Below are 21,773 nucleotides of genomic sequence, written 5' to 3'. Positions count from 1 at the left end.
AGGGTGCAAAAGGAATGTGATCCTGAGTCCTGGCGTGACAGAAGAGACTGGGGCCTTGCCTTCCATGTCACCTGGCACTCCACAGCTTAACAGAAGGTCCTCAGCAAGCGTTTGAAAGGCTTAAAGCCGGGCTTCTTTCCTTAAGCTAGAAGGCACCTGGAACAACGGGAAATTTCAGGGAAGAGATGGGAGGAGGAGGAAGTGGCAGCCACACCCGACTCCATGATAGAAGGACAGGCTCTTAACACTCAGAGAGGCTTCAGGACCAGAACCCTAATGCTGGCCACTTGAAGGGCCTTGACTGACCTCAGGGAGATGGATCCCGGTGAGTACTGGCAATCTCTTGAACTTTTATGAGGTGTTAAGTCTGGGGAGGGAGTAAGCCTGGAAGGGAGGAGTGCAGAGAAGACTGGAGAGCTCACACCGGCAGTGGATGGTTCACTGTCCCATCTGTCTCCTTCTTCCTGTTTCTCCACCTGCATTTGGATCTTGGAGCACATATCATACAGTCCTCAATTTTCTTTCCTGAAGCTGTAGACCATCCGGCCTTTAAAACTCAGAGCTGGAATGGCCTTGGGAAGTCCAAGTAGGACATATGGGCATAGTTTATTAATAATAAACATGTTAATCAGTTACCATCTCTTACTGATGGTCATTTATCTTTTAGTATTCATGCTTACAAATCATGCTGCAGTGGATGCCCCTGTTGGTGGAACTTTGCAGAGATGTTCAGAAGTATTTTATATGCAAAATTTCTAAAAGAATAAACGTTGGAGCAAGGGCAATATCCACTTTATGTTTTGGTAGGCATCAGCTGGCTTTAAGTCTGAGCGAGCATATAATCCCATATTCTCTTTATGAGGCATCGAATTTCCATATGCTCTGGACAAAAGAGGTTATTGTTATTTCAAGCATTTTCAATAGGCCGAAGATGAATCTCATTATGGTTTTAGTTAGCATTTTATGATTATGACAAGCTGACTCTTTAATATTTATAACTACTTTTATACACGAGCCAAGAGACTTAATGATTTAACCTGTGCAGCCAACCCAGGAACTTCTTTCTGCTCAATAGCAGCTATGGAAACTACTGGGCTTGGGGAGTAAACAATTAATTAGTCACGTAGACACCCTTAAGCAAAAACATTTCAAGGAGGCAGTGTAGTTGGCAGTAAGGGGAAAATAGGTGGCCTGAGCCTAAGGGATTGCAGAGTATGGAAGGCGATCAGGTGGGTCTTGGGGCTGGTTCTGTTCTAACCTCCTAAGCTACCTGAGGGCTTCTGTACTTTGTTTGTTTGTTTTTGCCTTATTGATCATTTGAGACAGGGTCTTAGTTCAGGCTGACTTCAAATTTACAATGTATCTAAGGATGAGCTTGAACTCCTGATCTCATTGCTTACACCTCTGAAGTGCTAGGATTACAGGTGCAAACCACCATCCCCCAGTGGTGCCACGAACTAAATCTAGGGCTTTGTGCACGCTAAGGCAGATGCTCTAGCAGCTGAGCCTCATCTGATGCCCCAGCTTCTGCACCCTGCGGTACCTTTGCATGACGGAGTAGAAACAGAGCTGTGGTTTTTCATTGTTGTTTGTCCCGCTTGGGTCCTATAGAGAAGCCTGGTCTAGAGGATGACTCCCCAGTTCTTCTATCAGAGCAACTCCTCTTAGGTTTGTCCATTTCTTTACTCCAAAAACTTACCTTTGGTGTCTTTACATAAAGTGTCACCGTCTTGGCAATGGATTCCTCTTCTGGCCCTGATCTTCACCTACACCTGCAGCGGCCCGAGGAAGCCCTGCAAGTCATAGTATTGCAACACATATTTCTTAGCTGCCACATGCCCATAGAGGCCAGTCTCTGGTACACATGGCTGGTCCCTCGCAGGCTCTTCCCATCACCTGTATTTAATTAAGTTCCCATTAGCCTTTGATTGCGATCATTGCAACAGAAATGCCACTGCCTTCTCCACCCTTGGCTTTCTCTCCCTCTGGTCTGAACTAAACGCCACAGCTAAATTAATCTCAAAGACAGCTTTGATGAGCCACTCCTGCTCAAAAACCCATCTTTAATCAAAGTAACACTTCCCCAGTACAGAAAAGAAACGTCTGTTTAAAACAAAGGCTTGATAATCTAAAAAACTTGAAGTAATGAAACCTTTCCTATAATTGTCAATACCTTTTGTTTTACTTTTGATTGTGTGTGTGTGTGTGTGTGCACGTGTGTGTACATAACACACACATTTGCACTCATGTCTGTGAACGTGACATTGGGTGTTTTTGTTGATCAGTCTCCCCCTAGAATGTTAAGGCAGGCTCTCTCACGGACCCCAGAACTTGCTGACTCAGCTAGCCTGGCTAGCCAGCTTGTTCCAAGGATCCTGTCTCTGAAGGTCTGTGTCTGTGTGGATTTTATACTCCCATTGTTGTATATGAGGCGATCTACTTCCACATGCCTTCAACAAATAGAGTACTGCTAATTATTTCAATATTTCAATAGATCAAATATGGATTTCATTATTGTTTTAGGTTGTATTTAATTGTGATCTGAGTAAGATTTTTTTATTTTTCGTTTTGTTTTGTTTTGCTTTTGTTTTTTTTTGAGACAGGGTTTCTCTGTGTAGCTATCCTGGAACTCACTCTGCAGACCAAGATGGCCTCATAATTCACAGAGATTCGCCTGCCTCTGCCTCCCTAGTTCTGGGATTAAAGGCATGTACCACTACCGCCCGGCTCTTAATTTTATATAGTCTTGTTTTATGTTTTGAACTACCGTGACCGCCTTGACTGCCCTTCTGATGCCCCATTCTTGAAGTTTGAGCACACAAGCACCCTGTCCATTCAGTAAACATCGCACCTGCCCACTGGGGAAGACAGGAGATGGTGAAGATTAAGGGATAGACTCTGGAGCCAGCCTGCTTAGGCTTGAATTCCAGTTCTGACCAGGACCCTCCTTCGTGTCAGGAACAATACTAACACACCAATACAGAGTATTTGTGAGAATATAAAAGATTTTGGATATGGATAATAGACTGGATTGTAGTAGTTCTCTGAAAACAAGCATGATTTTCTAAAATGCTTGGTTCTGGACATGAAGGATCCAGGTTCGAGATGACCAAGGTCTCTGCTTTTGTGGGACTAATTCCAGATGCTATTCAATTCTCTGCAGAAAACAAAGGTGTTGTGAAGGCAAGCCATCATGGGGTGGGGCCTCTTCAGTGGCTAAAGAAAGCCCATGCATGACTGTGATTCTCAAGACCCAAATGGGGGGGATGGAGCCCCACCGGAGAGCAAGGCTGTCTCAGGTTTTGGTTTCTCTGCGGATTCCTCCTAAGCAGACGACGATTTTAATGTCTCCTCCCACCCCTTTCTAAAGGCTGGTAATATATCCGGATATAATTTCATCCTTTTATGCCCCTGTCATTGAGTTAATCAAGTAAGCGCCAGGCGTCTTGTGTCTGAGGCTCGCCTCTCTTCTTACTAACACCATTACTGCCACTGGGACACATCCAAGTCAGCCTTGTGGGTGCTGACGTGTTTTCCTAATTGACTCTACTGGATTTCCAGCATTGTTGAGCTCCTTCCTGATTCTCTCAGCTTCCCTTCCTGGCTTCACTGGAAGTCTTTCCTTTTGTTCTAAGTCATGTCTCCTTGACACGAAAAGCCCTTGGGCGAGCCAACACGTCATTATATTAAGTGGAATGAAAAGAAAGCCCAAGTGTCTGGTGGAGACTTGAGAGCCGGCAACAGGGCAACAGCCCGCCCCTCTCTCCTTTGCTTCCCAAACTGGCCTGGGGAAAGGGAGCTAGCTGCGCTCCAGCAGTGGACAGGAAAGCCAGCCTCCGCTCTGCTTTCTCCTGTGCAGCACATGTGAGGGCTCCCCGGGCCCTTCATTCGTCTTCGGGGTACATACATGAGCTTTCAAGGTAGGCCTATGGAAGGCACGTTTAGGGTGGAGCACCTTTCCAGCTAACTCAGTGGTCTTGGTGGGACATTTCAGGCCCCTCAAGAATATGAGCTATACTCAGCTTCCAACAGGATCTAGGTCAGCTGCTTTCAAACTTTTCACTATGACCCATAATTCACACTATGACTCATTTTCTAGAATTCCATGTGTACTTCCTTTAGCTACCCGTAAGGCTGTACTTCTGGGTTCTGAAGCAGGAGCATGTACCCCCTGTGCACATGTGTGGGTCGCCCCCCATCTGCGTCACCAGCATCTGACGCAAAAGCCCCCAAACGCAGGCGCAGGGCGTAGGGTCGACCGTCATCAGTGTCTGACGTGGGCACGTCTTTCCCCCTTGTGCGCTTGTGCTGGGGAGCCTTTAAAAGCTAAATGGGCCATTCTCACGCTCTCCTCCCCATTCTGTCCACACCGTTTTCACCGAGCTCGTGCACATAATTTTCTTAATAAACTTGTACACGTGGGTTCGTTCGTGTCTCGTGTTCTCTCCTCATTTCTGCCGGACATTTTTACCATGTTTTGTGATATTGTCTATCCTGTATTTCTTCTTTTTTAAATTTATTTATTATGTATACAGTATTCTCGGTATTCTGCCTGCATGTATGCCTGCAGGCCAGAAGAGGGCACCAGGTCCCATTACAGATGGTTGTGAGCCACCATGTGGTTGCTGGGAATTGAACTCAGGACCTTTGGAAGGGTAGGCAGTGCTCTTAACTACTGAGCCATCTCTCCAGCCCCTATCCCGTTTTTCTTATTGGTCACCTATCTTTTAAAATATATTACATATTATATTTGTGTGTGTCACTTTAATATTAAGCACACATATCAGGGTCAGAGGACAGCTTTTAGGGAGACAGTTTTCTCCTTCCAGTATGTAGGTTCCTGGGATCTTACCTGGATGATCAACAGTCTCTTAAGCCTTTTCATCTTCCTTACAGTTGACTGATAGGTACTTTGAAACCCTATACTAGGTTTCTCCGCTGATGCAGAGGTTTCTCCTCTGACAGCCAAACTGAGCCTAACTAAAAGTAGAGGACCAGGTCTAATTTAAGCGAAGCACTTTTGGGTGATCTGGGGGCGGGGGTGGGGTGGGCGTGGGTTTGGGGTGGGGTGGGGCATGGGGGGTGATGGGAGGATAAATCACGTGGCAGGTATGTGGACCAAAGCTTGAGTATCCAGTAGCAGCCTTAAGCAGCTCTGGGGGAGGAGCCGCCTCTTGGTGGGCTTTCTGCGAGGGGGTGTGGTTTGGAACGGGAGAGAGGAAGACCAAAGGGGAGCTTCCAGCTAAACACTGACCCCCTAACCTATGCTGCTAAAGTTTCTTCCCAGGGGAAGACATAGCAACATCCACTCCTTCTCCTAAAACTGAAGTCCCAATGGCAAACAGGAAGGGTCCTGACCGAGTGTACTCTGGGGAATCAATGCGTTTATTGGGCTTCCTTAAGGGCACAGGGGAGGGGCATTGCAGGGGTCGGTTGTTCCTCCTTGAGCGGACTGCACCTGGGAAAGCCTTTACCAAGCAGGGCCTTGCCCTTGGCTGCGTAAATGGAGCCTTGCCGCCAGTCTTCCTTCACTTAGACATGTGACTCTTCCAGGGGGCCGTGTGTAGTGAGGTAGAGGTGCCCAACAGGTGATATGGGGTGGTTGGAGATCCAGATAAGGGTCATGACCTTCCTCACTGGTCCCGACGGGTAAGCAGTCCACAAAGCCCGCCTGGAGTGACCCTTTTGTCAGCAGGCCCGACTGACTGCCCCTGGTTGGTGGTTGTTTGGCTTAGAGGGTAGCTGCTCACAACCTACCAATAGGCTGGACTCGTTAGAGAAAAACCCAATGAATTTTTGTTGATAAATGCAAAATGAGCATTGTCAGCAGGAACAGCAAAGCAAATTCAAAGTGAGCTGCACAATGGCTGCTATTCGGAGTAACTGAGAATCAGCAGGCGCTGTCTCTGTGCGTGGCATGGTGCAGAGGTTCTCACACATGCCTCCTTACTGAAGATCCACGTAAACCCTATGAAGCAGGAACATGATCGTCTCCCTGCTATTTAGACGAACACACTAATGTCTGGGACTATTAGATGACTTGTTCAAGGTCTCCTAAGCGACTTGCCAAGGTGATGACCTGGGGCCAAGTCGCTCTAGAAGCTTTATCTCCTTGTCTACTGTGCTAGGAGAACCTTACAGCCACGCACTAGGTGTGTACCCACGATACCTTTGCATAGACCTGAAACAAAACGGAGGATCAGGAAGTAAGCCCAAGTAATCCCGAGCCCCACTCCCCTACCTGAAATCGGGACTTAGAGCAGATGAGCAGTCTCCAGACAGCTCAGCTTCATCCATACACAATTCCAGCGTGTTTTTTCCTAGACCAGCAGGACGATAGATGAGTGACTTTCCATTCCTGGGATTTGTTTTGCTCTCTGGGACACCAGTCCTCCAGCTCTGATGCCTCTAGGACTGATAGTCTTCCCCATCCCTGGCTAGGAGCTGCTCAGTTGCCCTTGGAGGTTGTCATGACATTAGAAGGGAGAGAGACAGAAAGGCTAACGCCAGTCAGGTTTCACAGAAATGATTCCAAGTCTCAGCTGGACAGTGACCTGTCCTCCCTCCCAAAGTGGCAGCCTTGGAGCTCAAGTCTGTGGAACGGCAGATCCCCAGGAACAACAAGGACCACCACACTCAGGAGATGGGCTCAACCAAGCTCATTCTGCGCCGGGGCCAGCATTTCAGCTTAACGTTGACTTTCAACCGACCCTTCCAACCCCAGAAGGACCACCTCACCTTTGTGGCTGAGACAGGTGAGTTGGCTCTGTCCTCGGGTTCCTCTGGTTCCCTCAAAACAGAAAGTTAGTAAAGTTTGCCTGGGGGAAGGGCTCTTGCCACCTATCTCTGAGGTGCCCTCTCCTTTCCTCTGGGACCCCACGAAACTGTTGATCCTGTTAACTGTGATCTTTTAGCCACGACAGTGAGCCTATGAGTACACAGGCACGGCCATAAAACTTCACAGACATGACCTCCTTTTAATTCTTATGGAAGACTTTAAGTTGGTACCATACTCTCATTTTACAGATTGGAAATGGAAAAAAAATCAGAGGCCCAAAGAACTTAAATGTCAGTAAAGGCCTTAAAGCAAAAGGCTTTAGTGAATGTTGGGAGAAGGAAGGGAATCTGGCAGGCCACAGGGAGTCATATACCACGTTTATTTTACTTTATTTTTATTACTTTTAAATGTGTGTGTGCGCGTGCACACACATACTGAGAGCCTGGAAGTGGGCATCAGATCCCTGGAGCTGAAGTTACAGATAATTTTGAGCTGCCTTACTTGAGTTCTGGGAACCAAATTCCAGTCCTCTGTGAGAGCAGTATTCATGATTAACCACTGAGCCATCATGCCTCCAGCCTCATCACATAGAGTTCTGAGACTTCCCCTGGGACCTTCTTTCTCTCTTCCTCAGGACCAGAGCCCTCTGAGCTTCTAGGGACCCGAGCCACTTTCTTGCTGACGCAGACCCAGACTGGGAGTGTCTGGAGTGCTTCCGACTTCACTGCTGACAGTAACTCTCTTCAAGTCTCGGTTTTCAGCCCAGCCAGTGCAGTCATTGGCCACTACACACTGCAGTTGGAGATTTCTCAGGACCAGGGTCCTGGTGTGACTTACCCCCTGGGGAATTTCATCTTGCTTTTTAACCCATGGAGTACAGGTAGGACTTGCTCCCAGCTTGTGGTGATAAGGTGGTGATCAGAAAATCATTGCATATCTGTGTGCTGAAACAACAATAACAAAAAAACTTCTTTGTGTGTGTTCACCTACATATATATAAGTCATCTTGTGGGGTTGGTTCTCTCCTTCCAGCATGTGGGTCCCAGGAATAGACCTTGGGTTACCAGGCTTAGCAGTGAGCGCCTTTACCTACCCAATCTTCTCACCAGTATTTTTTAAAAAATATTTATTTATTTATTATGTATACAATATTCTGTCTATGTGTAAGCCTGCAGGCCAGAAGAGGGCACCAGACCTCATTACAGATGGTTGTAAACCACCATGTGGTTGCTGGGAATTGAACTCAAGACCTTTGGAAGAGCAGGCAATGCTCTTAACTGTTGAGCCATCTCTCCAGCCCCCTTCTCACCAGTCTTTTTTCTTTCTTTCTTTCTTTTCTTTTCTTTCTTTCTTTCTTTCTTTTTTAAATTATTTATTTATCATTACACAGTGTTCGGTCTGCATGCCAGAAGAGGGAACCAGATCAAACCACAGATGGTTGTGAGCCACCATATGGTTGCCGGGAACTGAACCGAGGACCTTTGGAAGAGCAGCCAGTGCTGTCTCAACCCCTGAGCCATCTCTCCAGCCCCTCACCAGTCTTAAATGTATTTTTTTTTTTTTTTGGTTTTTTCGAGACAGGGTTTCTCTGTAGCTTTGGAGCCTGTCCTGGAGCTAGCTCTTGTAGACCAGGCTGGTCTCGAACTCACAGACATCCACCTGCCTCTGCCTCCCGAGTGCTGGGATTAAAGGTGTGCACCACCACCGCCCAGCTTAAGTGTATTTTTTTTCCTTTTGTGAGATGGGGTCTTGTGTTGTCCAAGCTGGTCTTGAATTCATGATCTTCTATCTCAGCCTCCTGAATATTAGGATTATGGGTATCCATTACTATACTCAGCTGCAAAGTTCGCTTTTATAAAGTGTTTCATTTTGGTTTTTGTTGTTTTGAGATGGGCTCTGATTATGGAGCACTGCTGGCCTAGAACTCGTTATGTGGACCAGGTTGACTTCAAACTCACAGAGATCCACCTGCCTCCGCCTCCCGAGTGCTGGGATGAAAGTGTGCGGCATCACACCTGGTCCCACAAAGAATTTTTTTTAAAAAATGATTTAGTTATTTTTATTTTACATAGCTTGGTGCTTTGCCTGCATGTTTGTCTGTATGAGGGCATCAGATCCCCTGGAATTGGAGTTGTTGTAATAAGAGCGGCGGGGCTGCGTCCCCAGCACCCCAGCCGCCTGCTAGCTTATGCCCCGAAATAATTACATGGACACTGTATTCTTTTAAACACTGCCTGGCCCATTATATCTAGCCTCTTCTCGGCTAACTCTCGCACCTGGACTATCCCATTTCTAATAATGTGTGTAGCACCCCTAGGTGCGCTTACCGGGAAGATTCTAGCCTACGTCCATCCTGGGTCGGAGCTTCATCGATCGTGTCTGCCTGGGAGAGAGGAGCATGGCCTCTGATCTCACTTCCTCTTCCTCCCAGTATTCTGTTCCATTTACTCCACCCACCTATGTATTAACCTATCAGGGCCAAGCAGTTTCTTTATTACTTAACCAATGAAATCAACAGATTGATATATGACACTCCCACATCATGGAGTTACAGATGTGAGCTGCCATTTGGGTGCTGGAAATTGAACCCAGGTCCCCTGGAAGAGCAGTCAGTGCTCCCAACCACCGAGCCATCTCTACAACCCCCACAAAGAATTTTTAACGACATGATGAAAATATCCTAGTGATGCTAAGTGAGATAATTTAGCAAGTGGAATTCGATTTGATTCTAACTAATTATGCGTACACATACAACAAAAAGACAATGTTGTGGTAGGTATTTCTGAGTAGTGTGTAGAGTGATTTTTTTCTGTGTTTTCCAAAATAATCTTATAATTTTGTCACAAATATTTTGTCATAGAGTGTGTGGGTTCACAAGTGTCAGAGAAATGGAGACTCAGAGTCACATTGAGAATGAACTCAGCTTCTGTGCCTGCAGGGGGCTCAGTCTCCGTGAATTGATGCTCCTTGCCTTCACCTCCCAGCATCTTTATTTTTCCTATATTTATACTTTAGCTAGTAGATTTCCATATCTCAAAACAAACTGGTAGAGTTTCCGACAATACAATGCCAGGTGCAAATACCTGATTCATGAGGTACCACGGTTTCCCCTGAACCAAGTTTTGCATAGGCTTTGTATTCATGGGAAACTCTCAGTCAAGATTCACATAAAACAACAAAAAGTGTTTGTAACTCAAAGGAAGGCCCAGGGTCTTTGTGAAAACTCTGAAGCCAGACCAGGTATAACCCAGCGGGGTTTCATGACGAGTGGAGGTTGCTTGCTATCCCTCTGGCGCCAGGCCGCTGGGACATTCTGCCACAAAGTTTTATAAGCTATAGTTTTTAATAGCATAGATTTTGTCGCTGGCCTCTGGAGAAGCACGCGGCTGGCTTTTAAGAGGGTCCAGTCTTAATTTCTGTTGTCCTGGTCATCCATTGACTGTTTTCCCGTTTCCAGAAAGACGTTGTTACTTTTATGCTGTTTTTTTTTTTTAATTTCCTGCTTGTTCCTTGTGATTTTCTTTTTCTCTCCATTACCCTTGACTGCTCAGATGATGATGTCTACCTGCCGAGCGAAACACTGCTGCAGGAGTACGTGATGAGTGACTATGGCTTTGTCTACAAGGGTCAAGAAAATTCCATTACCTCCAGGCCTTGGAACTATGGACAGGTAACCCCACCTCCTGGACGTGTGAGCCTGGGATGGGCTCCTTGGGGGCTGCTAGCCAACAAAGGGCACAGTGTGCCCATCCAATGAGAGGGGCAAGCAAAGAAAATATGGCTTTCTTTTCAACGTTTTTGTGCTTTATTAAGAAAAGAGTAGAAACCGGGTGGTGGTGGCTCATGCTTTAATCCCAGCACTCAGGAGGAAGAGGCAGGTGGATCTCTGTAAGTTCGAGGCCAGCCTGATCTACAAGAACTAGTTCCAGGACAGGCTCCAAAGCTACAGAGGAACCCTGTCTTGAAAAACAAACAAATAAACAAAACCCCAAAACACAAGCAAAAGAGTACAGCCTGAGGAAAGTCTGCCCACAACTGTAACAACCTCCTTTCATTGACAGAGGCTTCTCATTTTCCCCTGGCGGCCCTGACCCGAAATAATTGCACAGATACTGTACCTGCTTGGCCTATTAGCTCAGGATTCTTATTAACTAACTCTTACATCTTAAATCAACCCATTTCTATTAATCTGTGTATCACCATGTGACTGTGGCCTACCCGTAAGGTTCTGTCTGGTGTTTGTCTCCTTTGGTGGCTACATGGTGTCTCTCTGACTCTGCCTTCTTTTCCTCTATCTCTGCTTGGAATTCCCACCTTGCTCTGATCTGTGCTGTTAGAGGCCCATAGCAGCTTCTTTATTAACTAATGGTAATAATACGTATTCACAGCATACCAAGGGGAATCCCACATCATTCTATGTTCAGTTACCAGTTCTACTAGGGACTGGTTTATGACAAACCTTTCATTCTTCTATAATTTGAAAGCAACAGCCCATGTCTCCTATCATACTTGAAAAAAAATCATGTATATGAGCATATATCTGTGTACCACATGTGTGCCTAGCGCCCAAGAAAGCCGGAAGAGGGTGATACATTCCCTGAGTTACAGAGGTTGTGAGTTACCATGTGGGTGCTGGAAATCAAACTCAGGTTCCCTGGAAGAGCAGGCAGTACTCCTAACTGTGGGGCCATCTCTCCAGTCTCTCTCCTAATGCTATAATTTTTAAAAATTAAATTAATTAATTTTACTTATTCATGTGTGTGCATGTGTATTGGCGCATGCGTGCCATGGCACATGCAGAAGCCAGGGAGTCATTTCCCTCCATCCACCAAGTGACCCTGGAATTACATGCCTGTCACCCCATTTTGTGGGAAGCGCTTTACTCCCTGAGCCATCATGCCTCTAGCAAGCCTACCCTGGTGTGGGTTTTTTTTGTTTTTGTTTATGTTTTTTAGGGCACATTCTCACTGACTTGATTTCTCAGGATAGTCTTTAAATTTCCTATGTAGCTCAGCCTGGCCTTAAACTTGAAATCCCCCTGCCTCTGTGCTGCAACAGTACTGGTTTTGTATGAGTCACCACGGAAGATACTTTTCATGCCTTGAAACAATTGGGAAGAATTTTAAAAGAATACTATTTTGAGACTTTTGACAGTTTAAACTTCAGTTTCTACAAATAGCACCTCACTGGGAAGGACTTAGGCATGCCCATTCATGTAGCTGTGTCTAAGGCTTTTTATGCTTAATGGCAGAAGTGAGTTGAAAGAGGGCCTCTGGGCTGCAAGGGTGGGCTACCTGCTATTGGCCCTCTACAGAACGGTGTCACCAGACTTGCTCTAGGTGTCTTCATTCCCCATCTCAGCACTGGACTTTTGGGAGGAAATTACAGATAGTGTCTGTATCATTTAATCTGAGAACATCACAATATAGTCACAGAGGATAATGATTCTCTCTGAAAAATCATAGCCACAACTCATGATCGCACTGAAAAAGAGAACAGCAGCTCTCTAGTAATATCAAATACCCAGTTACTGAGTAGCCTCGTTACTGCGTGCAACAGGTGGCGGTCTGGGGACTTCGGCTGTGGATGGCATCTCCACTCTCAGCCACCAATCATGGTCCATGTGTCCTCTCCCTGTTATTCTAGGGGGTGGGAGGTGTTTGGAAGGTCACACTCTCCCGTCCCCCATCGCCTGCAATTTGCGATGTGTTTTGAAACTCAGAGGGAAAATGGTGCACTTGATAGCCAAAGGGGCGACATTTGTCACAAACACATTTTGTAAGCAAATCTCACGAGCCTACCCTGGCTTTTCCAAAGCCACATTAGCCCTGACTCCAATACCCTCTGCGACCTTCTCCTTCCTCTCAAATGCTGGCACTATATCCATCCATATGGTCTTTTCCTGTTTCTATAAGTCCATCAGATAGATGATCTAGGTCCTTGGGACCCATCATGTTAAAATACCTCAGGGAAATGTCTCCATGTTCCTCTTCCTGTGTGTCCTATCTTTTTAAATTTGGAATTTCAAAACCTTCTCTCCCCTTCTCTTAAATCGTTTGCATTTTCTGTCAAGAACTACATAGCTGAGTTTTGTAAAGAGTTCTGATTCGCAACGTATTTCTGACTTGATTTCCATCACTGTAGGATTTTGTCTTGTGGCTGAACCCCACTGCCCTCCTCTCATAAACATATCACCCCTGAAAAGCTTGTCATGCCCAAGTTTCTGGACTCCATACATTTTTGCTTTTCTCTGATTTCCCCCTTCAAATGCCTTATAAGTTCGAAGAGGACATCATTGATATCTGCTTTGAGATCCTGAACAAGAGCCTCTACTTTCTGAAGAACCCGTCCAAAGACCACTCTCAGAGGGGCAGCGTGGTGTACGTATGCAGGGTGGTGAGTGCCATGGTAAGAGCCACAGCTTCCCCTGCCCGAGGACAGCCCGGGCATCTCCAGGACGCTGTGGAAACCTCCCTGTCTGCTCTTTGCAGATCAACAGCAATGACGACAGTGGTGTGCTTCAGGGGAACTGGGGAGAGGACTACTCCCAGGGCATCAGCCCTCTGGAATGGAACGGCAGTGTGGCCATCTTGCGGCAGTGGTCGGCCAGGGGTGGGCAGCCTGTGAAATATGGACAGTGCTGGGTCTTTGCCTGTGTTATGTGCACGGGTGAGTGAGTCTTATCCCTTGACTCTTTCTGGTTTCCCCTTCACGTCAGGCCATGATAATCCCACTGTCAGAGTCTGCTGCGGCTCTTGAAGGGCTCAGAGCTTCAGTGGCCCGTGACTAGGAGCTGTGTGCACACGAGTTCTTAACCTGCACACTGTTAAGTCTCCAGAATGTGATCTTTGCAGTCTTCCCAGAGTTTCTTTGATGAAGAGTGTTAATAGTGGGCACCTGAACTGGGCAAGGTGGGGCACACCTCTAAATTGAGAGGTGGAGGCAGTTAGGGAGTTTCCTTGGCGATATTGGGAATTAGGCTAACCAGCACTAGATGAGATCTTGTCTCAAGAGACAGAAAGACAGACAGACAGAAAGGTGGCCATTTGGATAGAGCAACTTGAAGTCCCCACAAAAGGCAGAGCACGTCTTCCCATCTACTGCAGTGGACCGAGAGGCGGAAGCTGAAGTATAAGTCGACAGTCTTGGATGGCCTGACCTCACACATAGAGCTCCCCAAGAGACCTGATTTACAATTAGAGCTCTGCTACCCTGCTGAATATTCTTGAGGAGAACAGATACTTAACGGAGTGCATACTCAACTGTTTACAGTGCAGCGCCAAATTCTTGGCCCAAGTGTCTGGGAAGCTGAAGAACCTAGGGCACTGAGGTGTTACCTGTCTCCCTCCTGCAAAGCGCTCCTTCTGCTGGGCTGTCTAGTCACACTGTACACTGGGTGTCTGTGGAAGTAACAGGTGGATTCCATTGGAGCAGGGGGTGGCGCATAGGATGAGAACAGGCTTCTGTTTTCGATTCACTGAGGGGAAGCATAGTCTTACTGTTATGTTCAGGGCCCTCAGGTGCAGAGATTTAAATCTGAGTACACAAAATGACCTCGTTAGCTTCCTTATGAGGTGGGGCTGTGGCTACTGTGGCCTCCGGTAGCTCCTGTTCTGCCTTGGCCTGGAAAGTCTCCAGTTGGTAGCCAGGTGGGCATGATGGAGATCACCTTGGACCTTCAGATACTAGGATGACTAGATCCATGGCTTGACCCCTTCTCCAAGCCCTTCCATCTTCACAGAGTGTGGTGGCTGACTGGAGACTGTGACTTCTGAGCTGCTTTTGGTCACCTGTAGCCCAGGCCTGAGTCCCATGTCCCCTGCAGATGTGTAGAAAGCCTAGGGGCAGTGCTGGAGTAGACAGCTAACTGCCAACCTGTGGCCCTGCTGGAGGCTTTTTCAGCGCATGGAGACAGGAGGACTCTTACTTTTTTTTACTTTTAAAAACATTGTGACCTTCCCAGCAGCCTCTGTAGACTCTGTCAACCCTCCTAGGAAGAGTAGGTGGGAGAGACCTCTTCTGAACTCACTGGCAGAGGTGAGGACCTAGTCCCAGGACACACCTGGCTCTTGATTACACCCGACTGTGGGCAGTTGAGTAAATGTGCCTGTGAAATCTTAGCGTTACAAACTGTCCTGAGGATTCACAAGAGGGCGCTGCTGTCTTATCAAAGATGGTAAGTAGTTTTTAATCTCTGATGTCTACAATGGAATCTTCCTCTTGTTTGTTTCTTTAGTTGTTAGTATATGTTGCAATGCTGAGGAATGAACTCAGAATCGTGTATGTCCCGGGCAAGCATTTCACCACTGAGCTACATCCCCAGTTCTCTAATGTTCTTCTTTCTCTCAACTTGTGTCTTTAAGTAGAATGGCAGAATTAGAATTTTAGAACGGAAAACCATCCAGTTCCTTACTTACAAGGAGACTAACCCAGGGAAGTTAAGCCTCTTACCTCTGGTCACACACTTTCTCTTCTGAAACTGGCCACACATCCCGCCCCTGCTTTTGGAATTCTCATGTGTTTTAGTGTTCAGTCTCTTTTCTTTTAACCTGGAGAAAAAAATGCCAGAAATGACAAGTCTATTATTGTTTTCTTGTTTTAAGTGGCTCACAAATGACTTCTTCCTCTTTGTGAATGGATACCACTGCTGGGCAGGTGGACAGAAGCTTCTCTGGGTGCTGCCCTTTGGGAATAAAAGAGTTGCTGAAAAAAAGTTGCTGAAGGTTAAAGACGATGCATGGAAAGTAATAATTCTGCTTGAAATGACCTTAGTCATCTCCCCTCTCTAGTAATGAGGTGCTTAGGCGTTCCAACTCGAGTCGTTTCCAATTTCCATTCTGCACACAACACAGACGGGAACTTGACCATTGACACCTACTATGACCGCACTGCAGGGATGCTGCCAACTCAGAAACCAGACAAAATCTGGTAAGAGGTTTTTGTCTGCAAAAACTCAGCACTGTCCCTGGTATGGGATGAATTGTGATAGCTGAGACTGAATCAGGCAAGGTCTCTCTATGCAGTCCTGGCTGTTCTGGAGCTCTCTATGTAGACAAAGCTGGCCTCCAACTCACAGAGACCTGCCTTCCTTTGCTTCTGAGATGCTGGGATTAAATGTATATACCACCCTGGCCAGCTCCTTGATAGCTTTCTTTATTATAATTACTTTCTAATACAAATTAGAGGAAAATAGAATTATAAATATAGCTATAAAAATAGAATTATAAATATAATTATAAAACCCTTAATGTCTGGTGCCTGAAAAAAGTCCCTTCTGCAGGAACTTTCACGTCTGGAACGAGTGCTGGATGATCCGGAAAGACCTTCCGCCAGGGTACAATGGCTGGCAGGTTCTGGACCCCACGCCCCAGCAAACCAGCAGTGGTGCGTGGGGCTCACGTGGCAGGGGCCAGGCTCTCTGGGGGACCAATGAGGATGAGCACCCACATAGCCAGCCAGAGAGGTGCAGCAGTTTCCTACTTCTCCCCCCCTTTCCAGGACTGTAGTCTAGACAGTGTCAGCCCTCGGGTATAACTTCCACTGACAGTGGGGTCCCCTGGAGGAGCAGTGAGTTTCTCTGTTCTTCCTGTAAAGTCAGGGAGGTGGCACTGGCAACAGCTACACTAACGGGGTGACTTGTGACTGTGAGGATCAGACAAATCGGTGCACATCACTGCACTTGGTAAACTGGAGAAGGCCCGGGTGTGCGGGTGTCATTGCTACCGCCCCTCATCCCGTAATTCCTGCTTTGTCCACAGGGTTGTTCTGCTGTGGTCCAGCTTCTGTGAAAGCCATCAAAGAAGGGGATGTCCACCTGCCCTATGATACCCCTTTTGTGTTTGCGGAGGTGAATGCTGATGAGGTCATTTGGCTTTTTGAGGGTGGCCAGGTCCAGGAAATCCTGGCCCATAATACCAGTTACATCGGGAAGGCGATCAGCACCAAGATGGTAGGGTCAGATGAGCGCCTGGACATCACCACTTCCTACAAGTACCCGGAAGGTGCCTGGGCCTTGGGTTTGGGAGGGAGTGGGTGTCACCATTGGATGGCCCAGGTTAACACAACACCACCTCCCCGTTATGACAAACTCCCAGGAGACGATTTTAGGTCCTGGGCACCTGATCCTAGAATAGATTTGCCTAGATTTAGCAAATAAGAACATAGGATGTTCAGTTAAATTTGAATTCCAGATAAATTAAGACAGACAAATACATTATTATAAATAAGTCCCAAATGGTACATGTGACATCTTTAATTTTTTCTATTACATTTATTTACTGTATGTGTGTATGTATATGCATGTATGTATGTAGGAACATTGTCCTATAGTGTCTGTGCGTGTGTGTGTGTGTGTGTGTGTGTGTGTATGTATGTGTCTGAGAACAACTTACAGGAGCTGGCTTTCTCCTTCCCTCACAGGGATATTGAATTCATGTTGTCAAGCCTGACAGCAGATGTCTTTTTCACTAAGCCACTGTGCAGCCCAGAGTGTGACATGTTTCTGATAAAAATAATTCACTACTTATCTAAAATTCAAATTAACTGGGTATAGTTTTTAGTGTATGTGTGCCCGGAATGTTGCAAGTAATTTACAAAAAAAGATTATTTGCTTATCTTGAATTCAAATTTAATGGTGGTCCTGCGATTTATCTATTAACTCTGTCAGGGCCACACATCTGTCCACCTATGTCCCTCGCAGTGGGGGTAGCAGCAAGGGGAGAGATGGATGGACACTCAGGAGGGAGAGGGCTCGGGGCCTGTGGAAGGAAGCAGACATTGCTATCGAGAGCTTTGGTGGACTCTGGCCACCTGAGAACCAAGCAAGGCTCTGATGTGCTGTAGGTGGGGGAACCTGGACCACCTTCCCTTGCCTCTGTTTCCTTATCAGTGAAATGAGACAACTCTCCTGAAAGAGTTAAATGAGCTGGTGTGCAAAACACACTAGGGGCATAGTGAGTGCTCCAGAGGCGTCCACAGTCTGGAGCAAGTTTGAGTTTTGAGCCCAGATGTTGAGTTATTCCTAAGGGAAAGAGGTGAAGTTCCATCTAAAAGACTTGAATATGTATCTTAGGAGAGAGCAGGCAGGCAGGGAAGAGGAGCCTCTGGGTTTGATGATGATGATGATGATGATGATGATGATGATGATGATGATGATAGTCATGATGGTGATGAGGGTGGTGGTGGTAGTGATAATGGAGATACGTTGGTGAGAATCCTGATGGTAACAGTAAAGAACCACACTGAATCTTACACTCAGCAGTTACATGACCTAACTTTTCAGCAACTCTGGGCAACCTAGTATCATCCTTGGGTTTTGTAAGAGAAATGAACACTGAGAGATGAAGAGACTGTGCACTGAGCAGCACCGGCTCCATCTGATACTGCACGCCTCCCTCTGTGTCTCTTCACTGTGTATCACATGGTCAGGGATTCTGGCTGGCAGCAGAGAGCACAGCCACTTGTCTTCCCAGAAGGTCATCTGTCCTCTCTGCCCTGCCTCACTGGTCCTCTCTGCCCCGCCCCACTGACGCTTTGTTCTGTGTGGGTCTGTTCTGCCAGGATCCTCTGAGGAGCGGTCTGTTTTCATTAAGGCTTCCCGGAAAATGCTGGAACCAAGAAGGGACTCTTCATCCCTCCTGGATCTCCTAGGGTCAGAGGCCTTTAAGGATAAGCCTGTGCAGCTGCATCTCCGCCTGGCTAGGGCACCCATGTGGGGCCAGGACCTGCTGCTCACACTGCATGTCCAGAGGGTGCCCGACCGAGCCCAGAGTCGGGGCCCCATTGGACTGATGGTCCACTTTTGTGCACAGGCCCTGCTGCATGGGGGCAGCACTCGGGAGCCCTTCTGGAGACACGCGGTGCACTTGAGTGTGGATTTTGAGAAGGGTGAGTCTGTAGCAGGCATGAGAAGGCACCTTTAGAGAGGGAGGTTTGGGGGCTGTGAACCAGGCTGGCCAGCTCTAGCCAAATCACAGAGGAACCCTCTTCCAGGACACACGGTGTCTTCCCAGCCAGTGCGGTGCTTGGGGCATCATCCTAACATGTCAGACAACAATGACCTCTGAGTGCAGTATTCCTTTATAACCCATCCCTCGGACTCAGGATGATGTCTTTGCCTACGTTCAGAGCTCCAGTGGCCACTCCTGCTGCCCTACAGCAATTACAGGAGCAAGCTGACTGATGAAAAGCTGATCCACGTGTCTGGCATCGCTGAGGTTGAAGAGACGGGGCGGTTCATTCTGGTCCTGAAAGATTTCTCTCTGGAGCCTCCCCACTTGTCTATTGAGGTGAGGTGTCTGGATAGAGATGGAGACCCAAGGTTCTTAGATGGCCTCCTCATGGGCTTGGAGGGGGGTACCTTATCCTGCCATACATGATGATAGTACAGCATACTACAGTCTCAGAGGCTTTATTCTCGAGCATAGCCAATCAGTGGGCGCTGGTGCTCTCCATAAACAAAGGGTGGGGATGGAGGCATCTCACGGAAGTCACGTTTTACAGAGGACGCTGAGGAAGGTACTCTGTCGAGAACGGATGGAGGCATATTACTGTGAAGCTGTATTAAGTAAGGAGATCTCTTCACAAAGGTTGAGATAAAAAGGCAATGATTTGGAATGTTGAGTAGAGGAGACAGATTTAAGACAGACCATACAGTCAAATTCAAAAGGTGACCACTGATAAGATGTGGGCGCCATGGGAAATAGGAACAAGAAATGAATTTCAGACTTCAAGGCCCAGTGCCAGAGAGGTTTGATGGCTGTTACAGAAGAAAAGCATTAAGGAAGCTCCACAGAGGAGGGCACGTGTTCTCCCCATCTCCTGTCACCTGAGTTGTCCTTCCCCAAAGCCTTCTTCCCCACCTTTCCATTCCTCTCCCAAAGACTTTTCCACTGCCTACCCCAAGTCCAGCTCTGTGCCCGGAAGCCTGGCTAACAGCATGCCTGATGCTAGCCAGCAGAACAATGGTTGGATGATTCCATATTGGATCACACGTCAGCTGTGGTTTTCACTTGGGCATACTCTCAGGTTGTCAGGCCAGGTGATCCTGGATGCCTTCTGTGTGGGGCAAACAGAGTTGCAAGCGCAGACACAAACTTGGTGCTGAGCCAGGAACCCTCTTGTTACCCGAGGAGATCCCAAAGCAACATAGCACGTGTCAAGGAGGCTGTGGATGGTCCCCACGGCTGTAAGGCCTGTGGGTGATTAGTGTCACTGTGCTGGGTTCCAGAGTTATCTTCACCCATTTGACTTTGGCACCCTCTTTGGAGACTTGGTTCTTTTGTTTGAGTTCCAAGTTAGGGTGTGTCCTTCCTCCTCTGGCCAAGCTAGAACATTCTCCCAGTTGTGATCTGGATGGACAGGGCGCGTTTGGGTTCAATACTGATGCCCATCACCCAGACGGCAGCGTCCTAGGCTTCAGGGGTAAGGACAGAATCGCTGTCTCCCACTCCAGGCAGAGGCTGTGCTGCCCTATGACACAAAGCTCAAGAGTGAAGCACTGAACACAGGTGGGTGGGAAATGAGTATGTCCCTCTGATATCTGAGAAGATACAACAGGATGGGGGAAAGATCCTGGGCTAGGAGCTAAGACCCCTTGGTTAGGTCCTGACTGTCATGAATCCATCACGGCATCTTGGCTTCATCATTCTTCTTTGGTGGAATGATATCACCGATGGCACGTAGGTGGCACACATGACCCCCCTCCCTAGTCCTCTGCATGGGTTAGACACTACTAATCAATCATAGCTGACTGGAGTTGTGCTTGGGATCCTACTTAACCCATGGTCAACACTGCTAACTCTCTGGGACTAGTACTCTAATTAAATCCAGCAAGCATCTTCAAACAGACGGTGGGAAGCGAAACTCTATGCCCATTCCTAATAGGTGGCAGCTTGCTAGAGTGTCCTGAGCTTCTAAAGCAGGTCGCCACATGTGTTACTTTGAGGTAGCCCTATTTATAGTTGTCTCCACCACTAGGGGTACCTAAGCTCTAAGTAGTCCCTGGTGGTCAAGGGAGGAGTTGACTGAGTGGAGTGTGGCAGTGAGGACAGGAGCCTAGGGCACCTCTCTCTTCTCCCCACACAGGTATTTGAAAGAGCCGAGGTGGGCAAAGCCCTGAACATCTACATCACCCTCACCAACACCCTGATGGTGGCTCTGAATAACTGCACCATGGTTCTGGAGGGAAGCGGCCTCATCAATGGGCAGATAACAAAGGAGTGAGTAGTGCGACCTTTGACCTCTTGCCAATCTTCCTCTGGTGCTGGTCTCTGAGGAGCTGTGCCCCATGGGTTCCTTCTCAGTCTTCAGATGTCACCTTCTGGTCCCTTCCCCGCTAACCTCAGGAAAGCTGGGAGGTTGGTGGTATTGGGGAACCCTCACTAAGCAGGGTTCCCTGCCCCATTGCCCATCCAAGCAACCAATCCTCCAGGCTCCAACAGGCTGCTTTTGACTTTCAGCCTTGGAACTCTGATGGCCGGACACACCATCGAAATTCGGCTGGAGCTCTACCCCATCAAAGCTGGGCCCCACCAGCTACAAGTCCTCATCAGCAGTAGCGAGGTCAAGGAGATCAAAGGTTACAAGGACATCGTCATTGCTGCAGCTCCAGCCTCCTGAGCCTGGCCTTCCTGATGCCCCCTCCCCCTGTACCAGTCTCAACCCCCATTCCCATCCCCAGCATAGCCTGCTTTCTACTTCTCAAGGTGTTGTCTTTGTTCAACCTCTGGAGTGGGGGAAAATGAAACTCTGTAGAACCGTGGTGCATCGCAGGAAGAAACAATAAAGATGCATTAGCTCCCTCCTGTGCTAAGAAGCCCCTTATTGTTCCTGTTGACCTGACTGCCCACTATGTGGCTGGAGAGGGGGTCCTCTCTGTTCTCCCATCTTCTCTTGATTCAGCTACAGGCTTCATCCACAAACTAAGTCAGCCAAGATCCTTTCTAATGTCAGGTCTTTCCACTTATATGCCCTTAAGAGAGCCTAGAGGTGAAGT

General features: G+C 47.5%; 1 protein-coding gene across 1 annotated transcript; it reads left to right on the top strand.

The window, feature by feature from the left end:
• Positions 1-315: 315 nt before the first annotated feature.
• Tgm7 (transglutaminase 7) lies at positions 316-21,397 on the top strand. Its single transcript, XM_041679230.1, has 13 exons — positions 316-325; positions 6,573-6,755; positions 7,413-7,658; positions 10,330-10,448; positions 13,058-13,186; positions 13,270-13,447; positions 15,568-15,706; positions 16,059-16,162; positions 16,537-16,779; positions 18,338-18,664; positions 18,905-19,065; positions 20,864-20,997; positions 21,238-21,397. Exons 1-13 carry the CDS (start codon positions 316-318, stop codon positions 21,395-21,397), a joined length of 2,133 nt encoding a protein of 710 aa, XP_041535164.1.
• Positions 21,398-21,773: the final 376 nt, after the last annotated feature.

The sequence above is a fragment of the Microtus oregoni genome, unplaced genomic scaffold, assembly GCF_018167655.1.
Source record: "Microtus oregoni isolate MIOR12 unplaced genomic scaffold, Mior012 000031F_ref0000149, whole genome shotgun sequence".
Classification (NCBI taxonomy): domain Eukaryota; kingdom Metazoa; phylum Chordata; class Mammalia; order Rodentia; family Cricetidae; genus Microtus; species Microtus oregoni.
Note: the sequence above shows the minus strand (reverse complement) of the source record. Positions and strands in the feature narration are given on the sequence as shown.